The following is an 18,289-nucleotide window of genomic DNA, read 5'->3' as shown; positions in this document are numbered from 1 at the left end:
TGAGATTAATTTTTTTTCTTGAGATCCCCATCTTTTTGCTACCTACATTTTGTCCCACTGAGAGCTGGTTGGTTCTGACAGGCGGGATAGAAGCATTTCGCCTCATGAACTAAATGTTCTGAAATGTGTCGATTAGATAGGGTCTATATATTTTCAACTACAATCATACACTCTTGTCTGTCTTCCACTGTCTGTTGCTTGTATCGCTTTGTCTGTTGTCTTCTATAGACCTACTGAGTAAATGAGTGTATTCTTTCTTGATGTGCTGTCTGGTCTTGTCTTATACTGAGTGACTGAGTGTGTTCTTTCTTGATGTACTGTCTGTCTGTCTGTTGTCTGTCTGTCTACTGTCTGTGGCCTGTTTTTGTATTGGTTGTTGTCTTTTGTACTATACTGTCTGTTACCTGTCTTGTACTACCTGTTGTCTTTTATATACTGTCTAGAGGTACGGTGTTCGACTCTCATTCAACAGATCCTGGGTTCGATACCTAACAGCAACGGAAGATTTTCTTCCAAAAGATTTTCTTTTACCTCCTTAACTGTTGTCTTATCATGTTCTGTTTTCTGCTTTGGTCTCCACTTTCTGCCCCCTCCTCTGGGTTCCTGACTCTTTTTGCTGCTTTTCTACTGCTACTCGATAGTAGTACTCCTTGGCTCCTTCTTACTGCTGTCTTTCATCAACACCCCTGATCTTAGGGTAGGTAAGATCTAAACATAACCTCGGATAAGGGCAAAAAAATCTCGGAGGTCCTGTGTGCAAGTTGCGCATGTTAAAGATCCCTTGATCATGTTGATGGTCCTAAAATAGATATAAGAATAAGAGTAGGCTTCGGCTGCCACCCGTGCAAAATTCTACATTTTTTCCTACCAAACTGAAATTAGTGCTTTATATGTGTGCTGGGCGCTTATACATGTATATGATCTTACGCAGTTGCGAGCGCAGTAAAAAAAGACCAAAAAACCCCCAACCCCACACGGAAAATGTCTATCTTCTTGCTCCTTCTCTACACTCTTCTCTCTGAATGCTATTGTGTTGATGTGCCTCTCCTTACACAATCAAACAAACCACCCTCTTACCCCAGGTCTTGTCTATCGCCCCCCTTCCCCTCATTCAAATCTATGAGTATGGTTCTGTTTAGCAGTTTGTTGTTTTTTTCCTCCCGCATATCTGTCGTGCTGTTTCCATGTGCAAACTATGTTATTGTGTGTATGATCATCTTTTTACTTAAAACAAACAGGGTCCTTCATTTCTTTCTCTCTTTTGGTTCTATTCTCTATTTTTTGCTTTTGCTCTGCTCAAAATGGCTTCACTGAGTCAATGTACTTCGCTTTACTCAAACTCATTGGCGATTTGAGGGCACCACCGGTGATCCTGCTTCCTTTTCCTTCCCTCTCTTGTTTCTGTCTATCTGTCTCGCTTTCTCCCTGCTCCAGATGATTGTTACAATGTCGATTTCTTCTTAACTCAACCAAACAAGATCCAACATATTTCTTTTTCTCTGTTATCTCTGTCCAACTAGCTTTTACCTTCTGCTATGGTCAACCCTTCTATATGGCTGTGAATGCTGGACAATCACTAAAGACAGTGAAAATAAAATAGAGGCAACAGAAATGTGGTTTCTTAGGAGACTGCTAAGAGTATCGTGGAAGGAAAAGAAATCAAATGAGGTAGTGCTTGATGAAGCCCGCGTGGGACGCTCAATGTTAAAAACAATCAGGAAACGACAAATGCAGTTTTTGGGACACCTGAATAGACATAAGGGTCTTGAACATCTAGCTCTCACTGTCAAAATTGAGGGCAAGCGAGGCAGGGGTAGGCCCAGAACAACATACTTAGGGAACCTAAACAAATGGGTAACAGGGAAAGATCAGGGAAACCTAGCTTTTCTGAGAGCATCCGAGCAAAGGAATGACTGGAAAATCATGATCGCCGATGTCTGTCGCAGATCTGCCACTGGATGATGATGATGATGTAACCAGTATTGTGCACATGATATGGGTGGCTGGCAGGTGCTCTGGTGTAGTTTGTTCCTTCTTTCCTGTCAATCATCTGTCGTCCTTATCTCCCCTCCTTTTTTGTGTTTCACTGTTTGTTACTCTCTTGTAGCAACACCTCTTATCTTCCACTTGTATATGACATTATTGTGTTGCAAGTGCCGCAAAACTCTTTCAAAAGCAAGAATCAAGCACATGACATGCTTTTCTCTTTACTCCAGCTAAATTAAGCTGTAGTGTCACACCCCTGTGGGTGGTTGGATTGTGCTACTTGCAGGTCCTTCTTTTCTTCTTTGTTCTTTCTGTCTGTCTTACATTTTCCCTGTTGGCGGTTGGCGGGTGTTCTGGTGTGGTTTGCTTCTTCTTTCCTATCAAAAATTTATTGTCCTTATCTCCTCTTCTTCTTTTTTATGTTTGTTACTCTCTTGTAACACCTCTAATCTTCTGGCGCTCATATGACCTTATGCAGTTGCGAGCACCATAAAACCTCTACTAAAACTAAACATTTTCCCTGCACTGTATAGTATAACCATTTTTGTGCTGATGCTCTCCTCTTCACTTCAACAAACATGGTCTTACTTTTTTTGCTTTCCCTTAGTTTTTTTTTGTCTCTCCGTTGTACTTTTTTTCATGCTCAAACTCTACATGACTGTTATTGGGTCTCTGGGTCTCAGTCGCAAGGGCCTACTTCATTTGGGTTAGGATCAGGGCTGTTGATGGTAGTAGATTAGTAGATCGTCAAGTGGAACAATTGTCAGACTGATCCAGTGGTAGACAGTCAAGGGGGGCTCTCGGGGTCTAGAGGTTAAGGTGTTTGCCTCTCATTCAATAGGTCATGGGTTCGAATCCGGGTAGCGAGGGAAAATTTTCTTCTTTCATATCCTTTACTGCTCCCTAACAATGTTCTGTCGTCCGCTTTCTTCTCCACTTTCTGCCCCCCAACCCCTCACTTTCTTTGCCCCCTCCTCTGGGCTCTTGAGTCTTTCTGCAGCCTTTCTACTGCTACTCCTTGGCTCCTTCTTACTGCTGTCTTTCAGCCACACCCCTGGTCTTATGGTAGGAAATATCTATACCTAGCCTTTTCGGATGAGGGCGAAAAATATCGAAGGTCCAGTGTGCAATTTGTGCACGTTAAAGATCCTTTGGTGATCCAAAATCAATAAGAGTAGGCTTCGGCCGCCACTCGAGCACAATTCAAAATTTGCTATCAACTGAAAATGTTTAATGTGTCCCGCATTCTCATATGACCTTATGCAGTTGCGAGCGCCGTAAAACACTTACAAAAAAAGAGTCAAGTAGAACAAAAACATCACATCAGACTGTCAAGTAGACTGGCACCGTCATTTCTTTCCCACCTGCTGTTTCTATCTTGTTAACTTTTAGTTTAAGTCTTACCCTGCACCAAGTGATTGTCTTTGTGTCTATGTGTACATTTCTTTACTCCAAACTAATCTAAACTACCTCAACCTCCTCTGCCCTCTCCCTAGAGCCGTGAGTTTGACAATGTGAACTACGTGATGGAGCAGGCCATTACCGGCGACTTCGCTCTGGTCAAGGCCTGGAAGGCAGACAAGGCAGGGAACCTCACCTTCAGGTAACAGGCTAACGCCACTACATATTGTATGATTTACTGATGGTAGCGCGATATCGGTTACAATCACATCACCAGCCGCGCAATTTCAAACTGCTATTTTCGTGTCGTTTGAAATCGACGGCGTTCACAAGCCTTCCCTGTAACAATGAAAAAACCTTTCACCCGCTCCAAAGACATCGGTCATGCAAAAATATCAATCATTAATTTAAAAACAGAAATGACTTGCTGACATTTTAAATCAATTAAAAGATTTGATCTGTCTTAAACAGTGGGGCAAAGCATTCCAGATCTTGAGGCTTTTAAGTTTTATGGATGGTAAAAGAAATTTCTTTTTGTCTGCTGATGACCTTGAACCAGGAGTTACAACAGTTTCAACAGATTTTGAAGTGACTTGGGTTGTGGTGGTAGTGAAGATGTTAATGAATGAATGTCGTGGTGGCATTGATTGTGATATGGGGAAGGTTGTGATGGTGGCAATGAGATGGTGATTGAATGTAGTGACATTGATTATGAAGATTCTTATGATGGGTAAGATTTTGATGGAACTGGTTGGTAAGCTTTGGATATATAAATACTCTATCTAAAGATTCTAATAGCAGTGATGATAATAGTGGTTGTGATCTATTGTAATGATAGGGAAGATTGTAATGGTGAGTGAAAAAGATAAAGAAAGAGAGGCAGATTGTCCTGTAGTAAGAATGTGTGATTTGATGTAAGGAGGAGGTATCAAGGTGCACATGTTGGCAGCAAATCGAAGTGCGCTGTTCAAAATTATCAGTGATAGGATTGTATCTCATATGTCTTCGTGGGTGGTTGGTGGATGCTCTAGTGTGGTTTGCTCCTTCTTTCCTATCAACACCTATCACTATCATCTTTTTCTCCCCTCCTCCTTTTTTGTGTTTGTTACTCTATTGTAACACCTCTAATCTTTGGCACTTATATGACCTTATTGTGTTGCAAGTGCCATAAAACACTTACTAAAACTAAAACTCATATGTTTTGTTTTGTGAGTAATGTAACTCTTGTAATACTGTGAGTCGGGTTTCTGACTTGATCAACAAGTGCCTATCATACTATGACCTGACCAACAGAAAAACGGCGCGTAACTTCAACCCCCCCATGTGCAAGGCAGGAGCCATCACCATCGCGGAGGTGGAGGAGATTGTGGAGATGGGAGAGATCCCACAGGAGGACGTGCACGTGCCACACATCTACGTGCAGAGGGTGATCAAGGGCAGCAACTACCAGAAACGTATTGAGGTGGGTCACAATTTAAATTTAATGGGGGTTTTTTCTGTACATTTCTTTTGGGTGTTTTACTGGCTTGTGTGGTTTTATGATTAGAATGTTTTTCACCATTGCTCACAGAAGGCGTGAGATTAATTCCCTGTGTAGGGAGGGGAGGGTGTTTCAGTGAGTATGTCCATCTGTCTGGTGGGTGCTGTATCCTACTTTGCCCAGGTGGGCCCTGACAGGCAGGATTTAAAACGGTCTGCACTTCCTAGATAAATCTTAATTGTATCAATAGGGGTGTAAAACATTTGAAATTAGTTTTAATATTTTGGATGTAACTTAATGGAAAACATGTTATGTACATCTACTGTGGCCTAAGACGTATGTTGGGGTGTCAACTCCAATATTTGGACTTTATTGATTTTGAAACGGATACAGTTGAGGAACTATCATTTGTTATGTCAGCATCAAACATGGAAATGGACCAACTGAGTACTTAAGTCTTTAAATCACTCGGAGTAAAGCAGTTTCAGCGTGTGCACTCTTCAGAAACGAAGATGTATTCACAGAGTAGTCCTTGACAAGATTTGCCGCGGCTTTGGCTTCTAATTTGATCCCTCTACAGTTATTGAACAGCTTAAATTTGGCTGAGAATAACAATAACGTTTATTTTTGTTCAATTGCACAAGGACAGGGCTCCTTTGACTCTCTGATGTCCTGAAAGAGTTGCTATCTGTGTTGTTGTGGGTTGTAAGTTCTGCTCTGTGTTTTACATATTTTTTATTTACATTGAACCTGTCCACGACAACCACCCTTTGTCGAAGAGAAAACTGGCCATCTCACACAGGTGGTCCTCTTGGACAGTGTCGTTATAATAAAGAATATGTGCAAGGAGGGACGTGGTGTTTTATACTGGTGATAATCTTGGACAGCTGGTCGTTACAGCAGTTTGACTGTATTTTATATATTGTAAGTGATTGTTTTTGATGTGTATTATAAGTGCTAGTTGTTTTAAGTGAAGGTTGTATGTTGCTACTTCTGGTATGCATGTTGTTGCCTATGGTTTTGATCAATTTTATGATGAGATAAGATGTGTTTCATTTGCTCATTTTTCTACCCAAGGATGATGTCATATATGACTACGATATTTCCTTGATACGTACAATTTTGCAGCATCCTGTTCTTTCTGTGGTCAAGACAATTAGGTTCTGTGCTTTGCTTTCTAAGAATAGTTATCGTTAAATTTTGCGCACTACCACTTGCATAACCTTTATAACATTGAGCGAACTGTAAAAATTTGACTTATCTCTAATTGTCGTGGGTTTCTTTTCAGCGACTGACACTGACGAGGCCAAAAGAGGCAGCGTCTGCACCGAGCCCAGCACAACAGATGAGGGAAAGAATTGTGCGGAGGGCGGCCCTTGAATTCCAGGATGGAATGTACAGTATCCTTGCCTTATTGAAACATCTACAACACATAGTATGGGTGACGTATGGATACAAAAGAGATGTGGATTTGTGAAAACACTGGGAAGTGGACTTGTGTGTTCAAAGGGGTAGTGGGAATGAGAAAATGTAGGGTAGTGGGCTTGTAGACACCCAGTCTAATTAGTATTTGAGCATATGGTATTGCACAAGTGCTGCCATTATTTTTATAATAACCTGCAGTTTTTACAATTTTTTAGTGAAGCCAAAAAACTGAATGTTGTTCCCAAGAAAACAAACTGTTTGCAAATATATTAATATCCCTAGTCAATATTTTTAAAGAATACAATTTTGATAATAATTTTATTATTATCTTTAAAGCAAATGTTTTTTTTAATAACAACATTCATTTTTTTTGGCTCTCCTGTAAAATTGTGAAAACTGCATATACTGTACTTTTAGTAATGTCGGCAGAGTGGACACAAAAGGTAGTGGGTATGTGGACACACAAGGTAGTGGGTATGTGGACACACAAGGTAGTGGGTATGTGGACACACATGGTAGTGGGTATATAGTAGGTACATGGGGTGCTGGAAGTGTGGCTGGAAGAGTAGTGAACATGTAATAAATGGGTTAGTGGGCAGGCACTGGGACACCTGAAATAGACAGAGTTTAGACGGTGGGATAGCTGTTTACGATGGAGTTAATCTGTTAGTCTAGATTCTTGAATTTTTATTGATGAAGTATTTCCTGAGCAGAATCAGTTAACCTTGGTATTGGAATGCCGATGCTTGCCAGTAACTACATCAAGCCAGGAGTTTCGGTGCATCTTCACAGTGAGAATGGCATTCTGGGACTGGTGAGTTTGGGCTCAGCTCAGAAGTACTTCTATCTGACTTACGTATTTGTATTGATGAGAGTTTGCCTGATGATTATATCTGATTCTCTACGTCACTTGTCTTTCACACCAGTCTTCTTCACCTTTTTCGAGTGCAAGATCTGAAGCAGACATCGGCAATCATGGTTTGCCACGTATTTCTCTTCTCAGATGCTCTCAGAAAACCATTGGTGTCTGTGGTATGACTGCTCTCATTCGGCTGTTGACTGTCATTTATGTTGGAAAAACTGTCCATTGATGGCGTTTATATTTTGAAAAATCAATGGAACAAAATTTTTTAAAAGTTTTATTGTTTCAGTGACTTTTAGCTTGATTGTTTTACAAATTTGTTCTGCCTGCTTACCTGTGGTTGATCAATGCTGATGGACATAGTAAGCACTGATGAAGTTTTATACAAGTTTTGTATAGCTCTCAACATGTCGTGTAATATATTCTTCTTCAAGTGCAAGATCCGAAATAGGCTTTTAAGCACTTATTTCTCTGCTAGGATGCTCTCACAAAAACTATACTGCAGTGGGTTGAAGTTCTCATAGTCATTATTCTTGGTCCATCTCTGTTCCTTTTACCTTAATTTTTTTCTTAGAAAGCATATAATGTACATTTTATTTAATTCTGTATCTCCAGAGGGGGGTTTCCCCACTATGCCTGAGCCCTCTTTTGGTACAAAACCTGAGAACGACATACAAGTCATTAAATTGGTCATTAAATAAAAAGAAATAGACCTATTTTGATAGTTTTTCATCTTATTAAAGAACGCCTGGTAAGAGAGCCCTATTTTCGTCAGTTGCCAAAGATTAATATAACGTTGTTGTCGTCATCATAAAGAAGTGCAATGGAGCCGCTGCCGGCTGGGAGCTGCTGCCCTAAGGAGTTAAATGTATCATGTACATGATTTGTTCAATAAATATAATAATAATCCTTATTAATAATTATTGTAATTGCGTATATGTTCCATCAGCATATCCTATGATATACTTCAGGGCCCATTCCCAGTACCCGGTGAAGAGGACCCAGACTTGATCAATGCAGGCAAGGAAACGGTGACCAGCATTGAAGGGAGCTCCTACTTCTCCTCTGATGAGTCCTTTGCCATGATTCGTGGGTGAGTTGTGGACACGGCTGTTGAGATACTGTGTTGAAATGTATGTTGTGTTGATGAGGGCACTGTGGTAAAAGGCGTGCAGTGTTAAAAAGCATGCTGTTATAAAAAGGAACACTGAATTGAAAGTCACCTTGTGTTGAGGGCAGTGTATGTGTGTGTTTCGTACATTGTTGTTCTTTCTTGTGGGTAGCTGATGGATGCTCTGGTGTGGTTTGCTCCTTCTTTCCTTTCAAACGAATATCGTCCTTATCTCTCCTCCTTCTTTTTAGTGTTTGTTACTCTCTTGTAACACCTAATCTTCGGCACTTATATGACCTTATTGTGTTGCAAGTGCCATATAACTCTTACTAAAACAGAAATATTCTTTCTCTTTTGATTTGGGGGAGAGGGGTTTGTGTGTGTGTGTTTTGTCCATCTTGTCTGCTCTCTGTCTCCCACAAGACTTTGCAGTGTGTGTTCAGAGTCAGGAATGATGTGCTACCTTTTTCTACATCTAGTAGTGGAGTGACCTCTAAATGGCCTTTTCAGACAACATCCAGTAATGCAGTTACCTGGAAAACAACTTTCAATAGGCAGTTACCTCTAAGGACAATGTATGTTTGAGCTCTGAGGTTTTATTGGCATCTATGGTGTTATTGTTTTAATTTCTTTGTCTTGCACACTAAGAACATGAGTTCTCTTATGAACTTTTAGTGCTGATGGTGGAGTGTAACAATGAACTTTTTAATTTGTTTTTTTTCCTTCCCCTCACAGAGGTCATGTAAGTCTCACAATTCTGGGAGCCATGCAGGTGTCTCAGTTTGGTGATCTGGCTAACTGGATGATACCGGTGAGTGGACGATGTACGGTTAGGTACTGGTCACATGACAGATGATGGGAAGTGGTCACATGACAGATGATGGGAGACAGTGGGTAGTGGTTACATGACAGATGATGGGAGGTGATCACACGACAGGACAGATGATGGGAGGTGGTCACATGACAGATGATGATCACATGACAGATGATGGGAGGTGGTCACATGACAGGACAGATGATGAGAAGTGGTCACATGACAGATGATGGGAGGTGGTCACATGACAGGACAGATGATGGGATGTGGTCACATGACAGGGCAGATGATGGGAGGTGGTCACATGACAGATGATGGGAGGTGGGCAGTGGTGAGAGTGGCAAATATGAGAGTTGGTCACATGACATGGTAGATGGTGGTCAAATGACAGGTAGTGCAATGTGGTCAAATAAGTTGTCATTTAAATCATGGCAGGTTATCCGCTAGCAGGTAGTGGAATGTCTTATGCGTGTATTCTTGTGTGTGAGAATACGTGCATGTGTGTGTTCACATATGTACGTGTGCTGAAGTTGTGTGTATGTGTGTGTACATGGGTATGTCAGTTGGTTTATTTGTTGATTGTCCCAAGACATGCTGATGTGTGTGTGTGTGTCTGTGTACTGAATTTATGTTTGCTTGTGTGTGTGTGCTTGTGTGTAGATGAGTCTGTGCGCCAGTTTATTCGTTCATCCTGTGTATGTTCCTCAGGGCAAGATGGTGAAGGGCATGGGAGGAGCCATGGACCTAGTCTCTGGCACCAAGACCAAGGTCATCATCACCATGGAACACACGGCGAAGGTAAGGGGGGTCACCGGGGCTTTCTTGGTTGGGTTTGGGAGGGTTTTTTGTTGTTGTTGTTGTTTGTGACTGTTAGGAATTTGTGGTTGGGGGGGGGGGGGTAATTTTTTGGGGTGTTTTTTTAGGGGGGGGGGGTTGTCGGGGGTGTGATGGGAGTTACAGATGTCAGATGGCGGTTTTTGTAGCAAAGATGAAAAGAATTTTTCATAGTTTAAGGTTAATGTTCTTGTAGTTTTAGTGGCCAGTTTTCACTTTCTATACACCACCTTCTGTGATCTAATGGTCAGGCTCTTTTCCTTGTGCGCAGAAAATGTGAGTTTATTTCCAGTTCAAATGATTTCTTTTTAGTGAGTAGTTTTGTCTTCTGAGATTCTTTATCCCACTCGGTTGGGTTGACCTGGACAGGCAAAGTCAAAACGGCCTGATCATAAATCAGTTAGTATCGACTGTATATGTTTTATTTTGATTGTACCGGTACTCTTCTACATTACACATTGTATTGTGTTCTCTTGCGACACACTGCATCAGTGGGTGGTTGGTGGGTGCTCTGGTGTGGTTTGCTTCTTCTTTCATATCAAGCATCTATCGTCTTTATCTCCCCTCCTTCTTTTTTGTGTTTGTTACTCTCTTGTAACACCTCTAATCTTCAGCACTTATATGACCTTATTGTGTTGCAAGTGCCATAAAACACTTACTGAAACAAAAAAAAACAAAAAAACTTCAGTGTAGGTCTATACACATTGCTTGAAATGTACAAGACAAGGGTGGGGAGGTGGGATGGATGGAGAGGGAGCAAATCGGCAAAAAGTGTTTGATCTAGACCTAGGTCTAGCTTGTAGAGATTTGTGTGTGAAAGATAGTCAAACAAACACCGAGTGAATGTGTCGCGTGTAAGCTAGTGTGTACTGTGTACTTCTGGCGGCCTGTTCGCTGGCGAAACAATGGGGTAAATTACAGTAGTTTAATGACTGTACAACTGAAACAGCTGGCAGATGACAGTGTAAAGGGTCAAATACTATGTTTATATAAGGGATTCTTTTCGTACATTGGCAAAGTCTGGCGGCAAGTGGGGCTGGCGGTGCAGCGAGGTTTGACTGTACTTCTCTGTCTCGTCCCCAGGGTGGCAAACACAAGATTCTGAAGGACTGTTCCCTGCCTCTGACTGGCAAAGGCTGTGTGGACATGATCATCACAGACCTGGTGAGTTCATAAATACGCTACGCTTGTTTTTGTCAATGATGACACTTGCCTGTCTCGGTCAGGTGATATTTCCTCGCAGCCTGTATTCTTCTGGACATCCTCAGCACACATTGACACACACATACAAAAACATTCGCACATGTTCCTGAACACAGGAATGCTTGCACAAGATATTCCACACCTGTCCATCTAAATGTATTGGGTTTTTTCTATCTGTTACTATGCATGATTGACTGTGTTAAATTGTATATAATTGTCTCTGTCCATTCAGACATGTGATTTTTTTTCGCTGTCCAGATGTATGCATGATTTTCTGTGTTAATTCATATTTATGATTGTCTTAGACAAATTAGATGTATGATTGTCTTTATTAATGTATAATTTGATTGTCTTTATGAATTTGATGTATGGTTTTCTTCCTTCAGCTGTGTTTGTGGTGTTGTTGGTAGGCACTTCAATTTAATAATAATCGGTAATAATAAAAATAATAATAATAATAGATAGCATTTGTATAGTGCAAATCCCCGCTCAACAGCAAGTGCTATGGGCTTCACAATCTACACTGCTACCCCAGCAGATCTGAGATCATTCTGAAACAACCTCAACTTCCTGGGAAGCATACAGAACAAGCAGCCATTTATAGGCGTTAAAACACTAACAAACTGACAAAATCGTTCACTGCCTATGGCTAGATACCCATTCCCACCTGAGTAAAGTGAGGAAAATTCATGTACAGTGCCTTTCCCAAGGACACAACGTCGGGCCCGCCGCTCGAACTCCCGAACCCGCAACCTCACGATTACGAGTCGGGTAGCCTAATCGCCAGGCCACCGACGCCAATTTACATATGAGCTTGGTTCCCTTTCGAGAATCTCCGTCATTCTATAGTGATATTGCATCTCATTCAAACCCGGTTGGCTTTTTCAAGTGGCATAGACACAGCTTCCCAAGTAATTGAAGTAATCTAAATTTTGTGAATTGGTGAGTAACACATATTTACATTCATTTATAATGGCTTGTCCCCAGGGTGTGTTTGAGATCTCCAAGGATGCAGGTCTGGTCATGACTGAGATTGCTGATGGGGTCACCGTGGAGGATGTTCAGAAGAATACAGGCTGCGAGGTCAAGGTAAGACAGCTGCTACTTAAGGTCAAGGTCAGATAATAAGTGTCAATAATCTCAATCCTACATAAGACCTTATTCTGAAAGGTATTTGTCCTTCCTAAGACAGACATAACTTAGCTGGAAACTCAACATCTTAGTAAAAATATGTCTACAAAAGGGACCAGAAATATAATGGGTAGGCAAGAAATTAAATATTTATAGAAAAATGTCTACAAAAGTTACTAGAAATAATATGGGTAGGCAAGAAATTAAATATTTAGAAAAATGTCTACAAAAGTTACTAGAAATAATATGGGTAGGCAACAATTTAATACTTATAGACAAATGTCTACAAAAGCTGCTAGAAATAAAATGGGTAGGGAAGCAAGTAATTATATATATTTATAGAAAAATTTCCACAAAAGCTGCCAGACATAATTAAAAGGTAATTGATTAACTGCAAAAGATAGATTATAGATTTAAATAACTGTGGTACAACTGTTTGACATATGTGTGATTTGGTCATTGTCCATGGTGAATTTTGACTTTACTTTTGTAGGATCTGTATGTTTTTCTTTGAGAGGTTTGGCTTCATATTTGTTAAGGTTTTTCCTTTTTCTTCTCTGGCTTGAATGCTCACTTTCATAAAGTTTGGCAATTTTCCGAATAAGATTTGACTTTTCAGTTTTATAAACATTTATGAGGTGTGCTGACAAAATGAGTTCTCACCCTGGATCAGGATATAGGCCATGAACAAACTCTTTCCACCTTTCCGTATCCTGGGCTAGCTTCTTGATATTTGTCCATGTCTTCCCGCTTTTGTGTAGCCTACATGACATCGATTTCTGTGACTCTTGTCCAGGTTCCTCGTGGTCTTCCCCTGGATCTTTTACCTTCTGAGATCCAATCCAATACTTTCCTTGTTATGCAGCTGCTTGACTTCCTCAGAGTATGTCCAGTCCACGGCACTGCCTTCTTCCCACCTCATCTCTGACTGGGCTCTGTCTTGTTTTCCTTAACCCTATCCGTATGCCCTGGGGTAATTTTGTACCCCGGGTTGTATTCTTCACATTTTAGAATACTTCTAGTACGAAGATCTCTTTGAAACTTTCAGTATTGCTCAAAAATCATTTTGACAGACTGCTATGCAAAGTGTACGGATCAGATTATCGAGTAATTTTCCTCTTTGGAAAGTGGTGGCACAGAGTTCCCCATGTCGTATGGATACGATAGTAAAACACGATGTACGGATAGGGTTAGTACTTCCTTGTTGGTGACCCTGTCTATCCATCTGATCTTCAGCAACTTCCTTTGAAACTTGTTCAAGAAGACCTGGTTTAGGATTTTAGCCTTATGGAAATTGATACATCAATTTATAGGTGGAGTTTGTACAATTTTAAAGTAAGGAATAATAAAAGACACAGTAGGCATCAATCGAAAATCTATAAATCTGACCCATATCTTTATTCTTGGGTTGCGAGAAGTAACTCATTTTGTCAGCAAGGTGTGACTGTTCAGCTTTGTAAGATTTGACAGTTTTCTGTTGTAAGGTTTGACTGCTCACTATAATAAGACTTGACAATGTTCTGCTGAAAGGTTTGATTATCCACCTTTGTACAATTTGACGTTTTCTCCTTGTGTCTGTGTGCAGGTGTCGGAGAACCTGAGGCCCATGCAGACATCGTAAAGCAGAACCAAAGAAGAGGGAGAGGCACAAGATCAAACTGAGATGTTTCCTTAGTTCTGAGTGTGTGAAAACATTGTGTATGTGTTACGCTGTTTGTCGTGTTTGTGGCAGGGGAAATCAGCTGTTCTGTTTCTCTCTTTGTGTGCTCCTTGCAACCAGAACCAGTCGATTGCCTTTTTGCTCTCACTTACTCACTGACTGTCAAATTGGGTGGGTGGGTGGGGGTGTTTGTTGCTACATATACTCATGTCAATCTTTTGGTTTGAACACTATCTCCAGAATATGTTGATGCTGTTTTTGGGCCATGAGAGAGGGTGATGTTGTCTTTGAGTTTGACTGCTTATATTTCCTGTTTGTTGTGCCATGCATCTCAATCCTGCATCGATTTCTTTTTAAGGGTTTTCACCAAGTGCGGACATTTCTATTTGGCATATTTTTTTCTTTAGCTATTCATATATCTACATCTGTTTAACATCAGATTTGGTCAAATGTCTAGTTTAAGCTTATGCTATATTTTAAATTTTTGTGGCTACCTAAAAAGGTCTCTAGATTCACAGGACATGAGATGGACCTGGAGAGAGGATCTTGTATTGATTGTTCTCTTGAGGAAAGGTCCACATGTAAGTCTACTTAGCTGTCACGTGTGCAGGAATATCTCTTGCTCTGTCTCACGTGTGCTCAAGGGTTGCTTTTTGTAGGGTGCTGTGTTCTTTTTGCGTGTGGTGATTTTTGTCACATGTGAGTTTAACGACTACCACGTTCTGGCAGTTGACTTGGAGCAGCCAGCCCAAGCTGATTGTTCCATATATACCGGTACCGCATAATAGTTTCTACCAGTGTACAATCAACGAGATTGTTTGGCATACTTCTTCTTATGCTTTATTTTGTCTACTTATCTGATTAATCTTCTTATCAAGCATCCAAAGAAAAGGTTTCAAATCATAGGGGCTTGTCATGTGTTGTTTTGTTTGTTCTTGTAATGACCTCTAAGACTCAAACAACGAACTTCAACTGTTGGGCAACTGAGACCTAAACGTTTTGTACCGAGGTGTTTGGCTTTAATTTTAGTTCTTTTGAGGAGAGACTTTTTGTATTATCATCATTTGCAACTATCTGCAGCTTAAGTGCGTGACATTTGGGGGTATGAGTCAGGCGGACCTTTTAGGGGAACATTCGCTTTGCTCTAATCACCCAGAACTTTAGTAATTGTACATGGAAACCCCTAGACATGTTTGGGTTTATAAATGGCTACATTACAAAAGGCACCATACGCAAGATCTGAACAAAACAAATGATGTGATATTTTTTTCCTCTCTCAGCTATCGTCCAGCAGCACTACCTTTATCAACAACATATATATAATGATAAAATTCAAAAGGAACGCCTCAATTATACGATGAGATCAGATAGATGAAGGGGTGAGTTATAGAACATCTTTGTCTTTGTAGCATGCTACTTTTACATAGTGTATCATCTGTTATGGGTGTAGTGTTTTCACTTGTTGTGTCTGCGGTATGTTGTTACCAAAGCCATACCGTATTATGTTGTTGGCAGAGGGTTGCCCACAATAGGAATTATTAAATTGTGTGGCATTCTGCTGTAATCAGGTGCTTGTCAAAAGTAATGAAATTGAAGAAATCATCTTTTTTCAGCTTGTCAGGCAATTTTTATCAAATGTAAACATTTTTGGCTCATTACCTTGTATGTGCATTCAAAAACACATTTTTGTGCAGATTTTTAAACTGAAAATTTTTGATGAATAACCCCCCCCCCCCCCAAAAAAAAAAGGTTAATTTGCAGTTTCCAATGATTTTCAAGTCAATAAACTTTAGACGCCATTTTATAACTAATTTGACCTCTGGCATCAGGCAACACCGTTCATAAATATCTAGACTATTATACAAGATAGATGGGTATATTTTCATCAAAGACAAGACAAATGAAGAGTGATGATATCAATAATTCCATATGCCCCCCAAAAATTGACGAGTGCCTGATTCCACTGTGTTAATAGTGTTATGGCAAAATTTATACCCGTTGGTAGTAAGTCCATTGTTGTGTCATTTGCCTGTTATTGCTCATTGTTTGGCTGTCCATGTCCAAACGTTAATTCCAGGGAGTATACCACGAGATGTATTATTGTAGTATTCAAGGAAAAAAATGTTTAAACCTTCGAGCTAAAAACCAGGTAGCTGACAGACTTTGCAAATCACAAATTGCTAAGACCTTGAGGCATTGACTGGGTTTGTCACATCAAAAGGCTTTACAGTCTTTGAATGTCACTCAGAATGTTCCAGCAATGTTTATCAGACATTATGAGATCTGACAAATGAGAAAGAATACCTGAACAATCTGTCTGACATTCCATTTTTTGTACTTGAGGTAATTTTCCTTTTTCTGCAGTTCAGTTTTGCCATTAAACTTTTGCAAATTTTGAAGTCTAACAGTCACTTGGAGTACAATTAAAATATTGACCTTTCTGCAGGTGATCTCTTAAATAGCTAAAACCAATTAATCTCTTTGTTTCTTTCTGTGAGTGGCTTTAGCGGCTCTTGGACAGTAGTAACACTAACCATAGTCTGAGTGTTTTGTCTTCGCTGAATGGGTCGTGTTGAGAGAACGTTGTGACATGCGGCCTGTCAGGTTGATGGTTTGGAGGCATTACCTGTATTTATGGGAGATTGGCAATCATGTCTTATAGTTCCTATTTTAGCATTCTCAGAACAATGTGTGCATGCTGTGTTCCCTTACTAGTTGTAGTAATAGTAGTTGAAATTGAAATTGAACTATTTGAAGTCGGTAGCTCTAGTGAGGGCAAACTAGTCAGTTGGTTTTATCCCATTCGTAACCACTTGTGGAAAGTGCTTGTGGTTTGGGTGGGTTGTGTTTGAAATTGTTGTTTTAATTGTTGCAGTCATGGATAGAATCTGGATTCAGGTACACAAATGCACAGAGATTTTTAAAGGAATGTTTGTTGTCCTTGGCTCAGTTATATAATTTTATATGTCAGGCCAGGAAATGATGTTGAGTACAGTACCTCAGAATTTGTCAAGCCACCTCGGTGAAATTACCTGTCTGAAAGATGTAGATGCCGTAGCAGTGTGAGATGTGTTGATGTACTGCCTCTGTAGAAAAGTTTTACTCTGTGGCGGTGTGTGTGCTACTTTAAATTATTATAATATTTTTCCAGTTAGTATTTCATGTTTCAAAGATCATATCATGTGTGTACAGGTTATGTTTTATGAGAAAGCATTCTTATATCTTAGTAAAGATCCATCATATTTTGTTTTTAGAAATCTTATGATTAGTATGGGGTCAAGCATAGATTGATTGAATTCCCGTTGCACATGATGTATCATGTGTGTTTCTTTTTATTACCTGTGTAAACTTGGCAGCTTAGAAAAGTAGCAATAGGGACGTGCCATAGGCTTGGGTTTAGAAAAGGAATGTAAATGTATAAATATCTCCTGTCCCCTAAAATGAATACATGCTTTGTTGTTGAACCTTTCTTTCTTTGCTCAGTCATATCTGTACCTATCTTCTTCTTCTTCTTCTTCTTCTTCTTCTCATTCATCTTTAACTCTATCCGTACACCCTGGGGTCTTTTTGTACCCCCGGGGTTGTATTCTTCACATGTTACAATACTTCTAGTGCGAAGATCTATGAAACTTTCAGTATTTCTCAAAAAAATTATTTTGACAGACTGCCATGCAAAGTGTACGAATCGGAGTAGTGAGTAAATTTCCTCTTTGGAAAGTGGTGGCACAGAGTTCCCCACGTCGTATGGATACGATAGTAAAACACGACGTACGGATAGGGTTAAGTGGACATATCCCAGTCTCTAGTGCAAAGGCCGCTGTTTTCTGCAGGTCCTCCAGTCTTTATGGAGTTGTGGGTTACTTTGCCTAGTGTTAGGTCAATATTTTGTTCTAAATAATCTAATCTAAGTGCCTTTAGCAATGGGCAGGCTTGTACTGCTGTAGGAAGTGAAGAGCCCAGGGGAAAAACAGCACAGCCACTAAGCCACTAACTGGATATTGGAGGGTCTCCGTCTCAGTTTTAGGAGCCTGTAGACTTATAACTGCATTTCTGTTCAACTGTTGATTGGTTATTATTGTTTTGACTTCCCGTTCAACTAACAATAACAACAGACCACCAGTCAAGTCAAACAGAAATGAAGTAATGAGTCTACAAACTTTTAACATTGATGATTCCCTCACAGTTTCCAGCTTGTGACCGTGCTGCTTTTCCCCTGTTCTCTACAAGTGGGTTCCTGTTAAGCCACCAGTTCCTCATTTACACTGCTCTGAGTTGCCAAGTCATACAGACTTCAACATAGTTAAGGACCACCTTGACAGACAGCCCTGATTTTTAAAAAATAAATCCCCAAAAAATGACAGCACGGAATGTTTCAAAATATT

General features: G+C 40.2%; 1 protein-coding gene across 1 annotated transcript in view; it reads left to right on the top strand.

The window, feature by feature from the left end:
- The window catches only part of LOC101863621 (succinyl-CoA:3-ketoacid coenzyme A transferase 1, mitochondrial), a 44,357-nt gene extending 28,722 nt beyond the window's left edge, over positions 1 to 15,635 (top strand). The window contains exons 6-15 of the mRNA XM_005109747.3: positions 3,483 to 3,589; positions 4,681 to 4,849; positions 6,156 to 6,267; positions 7,012 to 7,106; positions 8,126 to 8,247; positions 9,001 to 9,076; positions 9,788 to 9,877; positions 10,997 to 11,077; positions 12,104 to 12,205; positions 13,833 to 15,635. Coding sequence (XP_005109804.1) covers positions 3,483 to 3,589; positions 4,681 to 4,849; positions 6,156 to 6,267; positions 7,012 to 7,106; positions 8,126 to 8,247; positions 9,001 to 9,076; positions 9,788 to 9,877; positions 10,997 to 11,077; positions 12,104 to 12,205; positions 13,833 to 13,868 — 990 coding nt within the window. The 3' untranslated portion in view covers positions 13,869 to 15,635. The remainder of the gene's footprint in view (positions 1 to 3,482; positions 3,590 to 4,680; positions 4,850 to 6,155; positions 6,268 to 7,011; positions 7,107 to 8,125; positions 8,248 to 9,000; positions 9,077 to 9,787; positions 9,878 to 10,996; positions 11,078 to 12,103; positions 12,206 to 13,832) is intronic.
- Positions 15,636 to 18,289: the final 2,654 nt, after the last annotated feature.

Source organism: Aplysia californica, unplaced genomic scaffold (genome assembly GCF_000002075.1).
Source record: "Aplysia californica isolate F4 #8 unplaced genomic scaffold, AplCal3.0 scaffold00811, whole genome shotgun sequence".
In the NCBI taxonomy this organism is placed as follows: domain Eukaryota; kingdom Metazoa; phylum Mollusca; class Gastropoda; order Aplysiida; family Aplysiidae; genus Aplysia; species Aplysia californica.
This window is presented reverse-complemented; position numbering and strand designations above follow the sequence as displayed.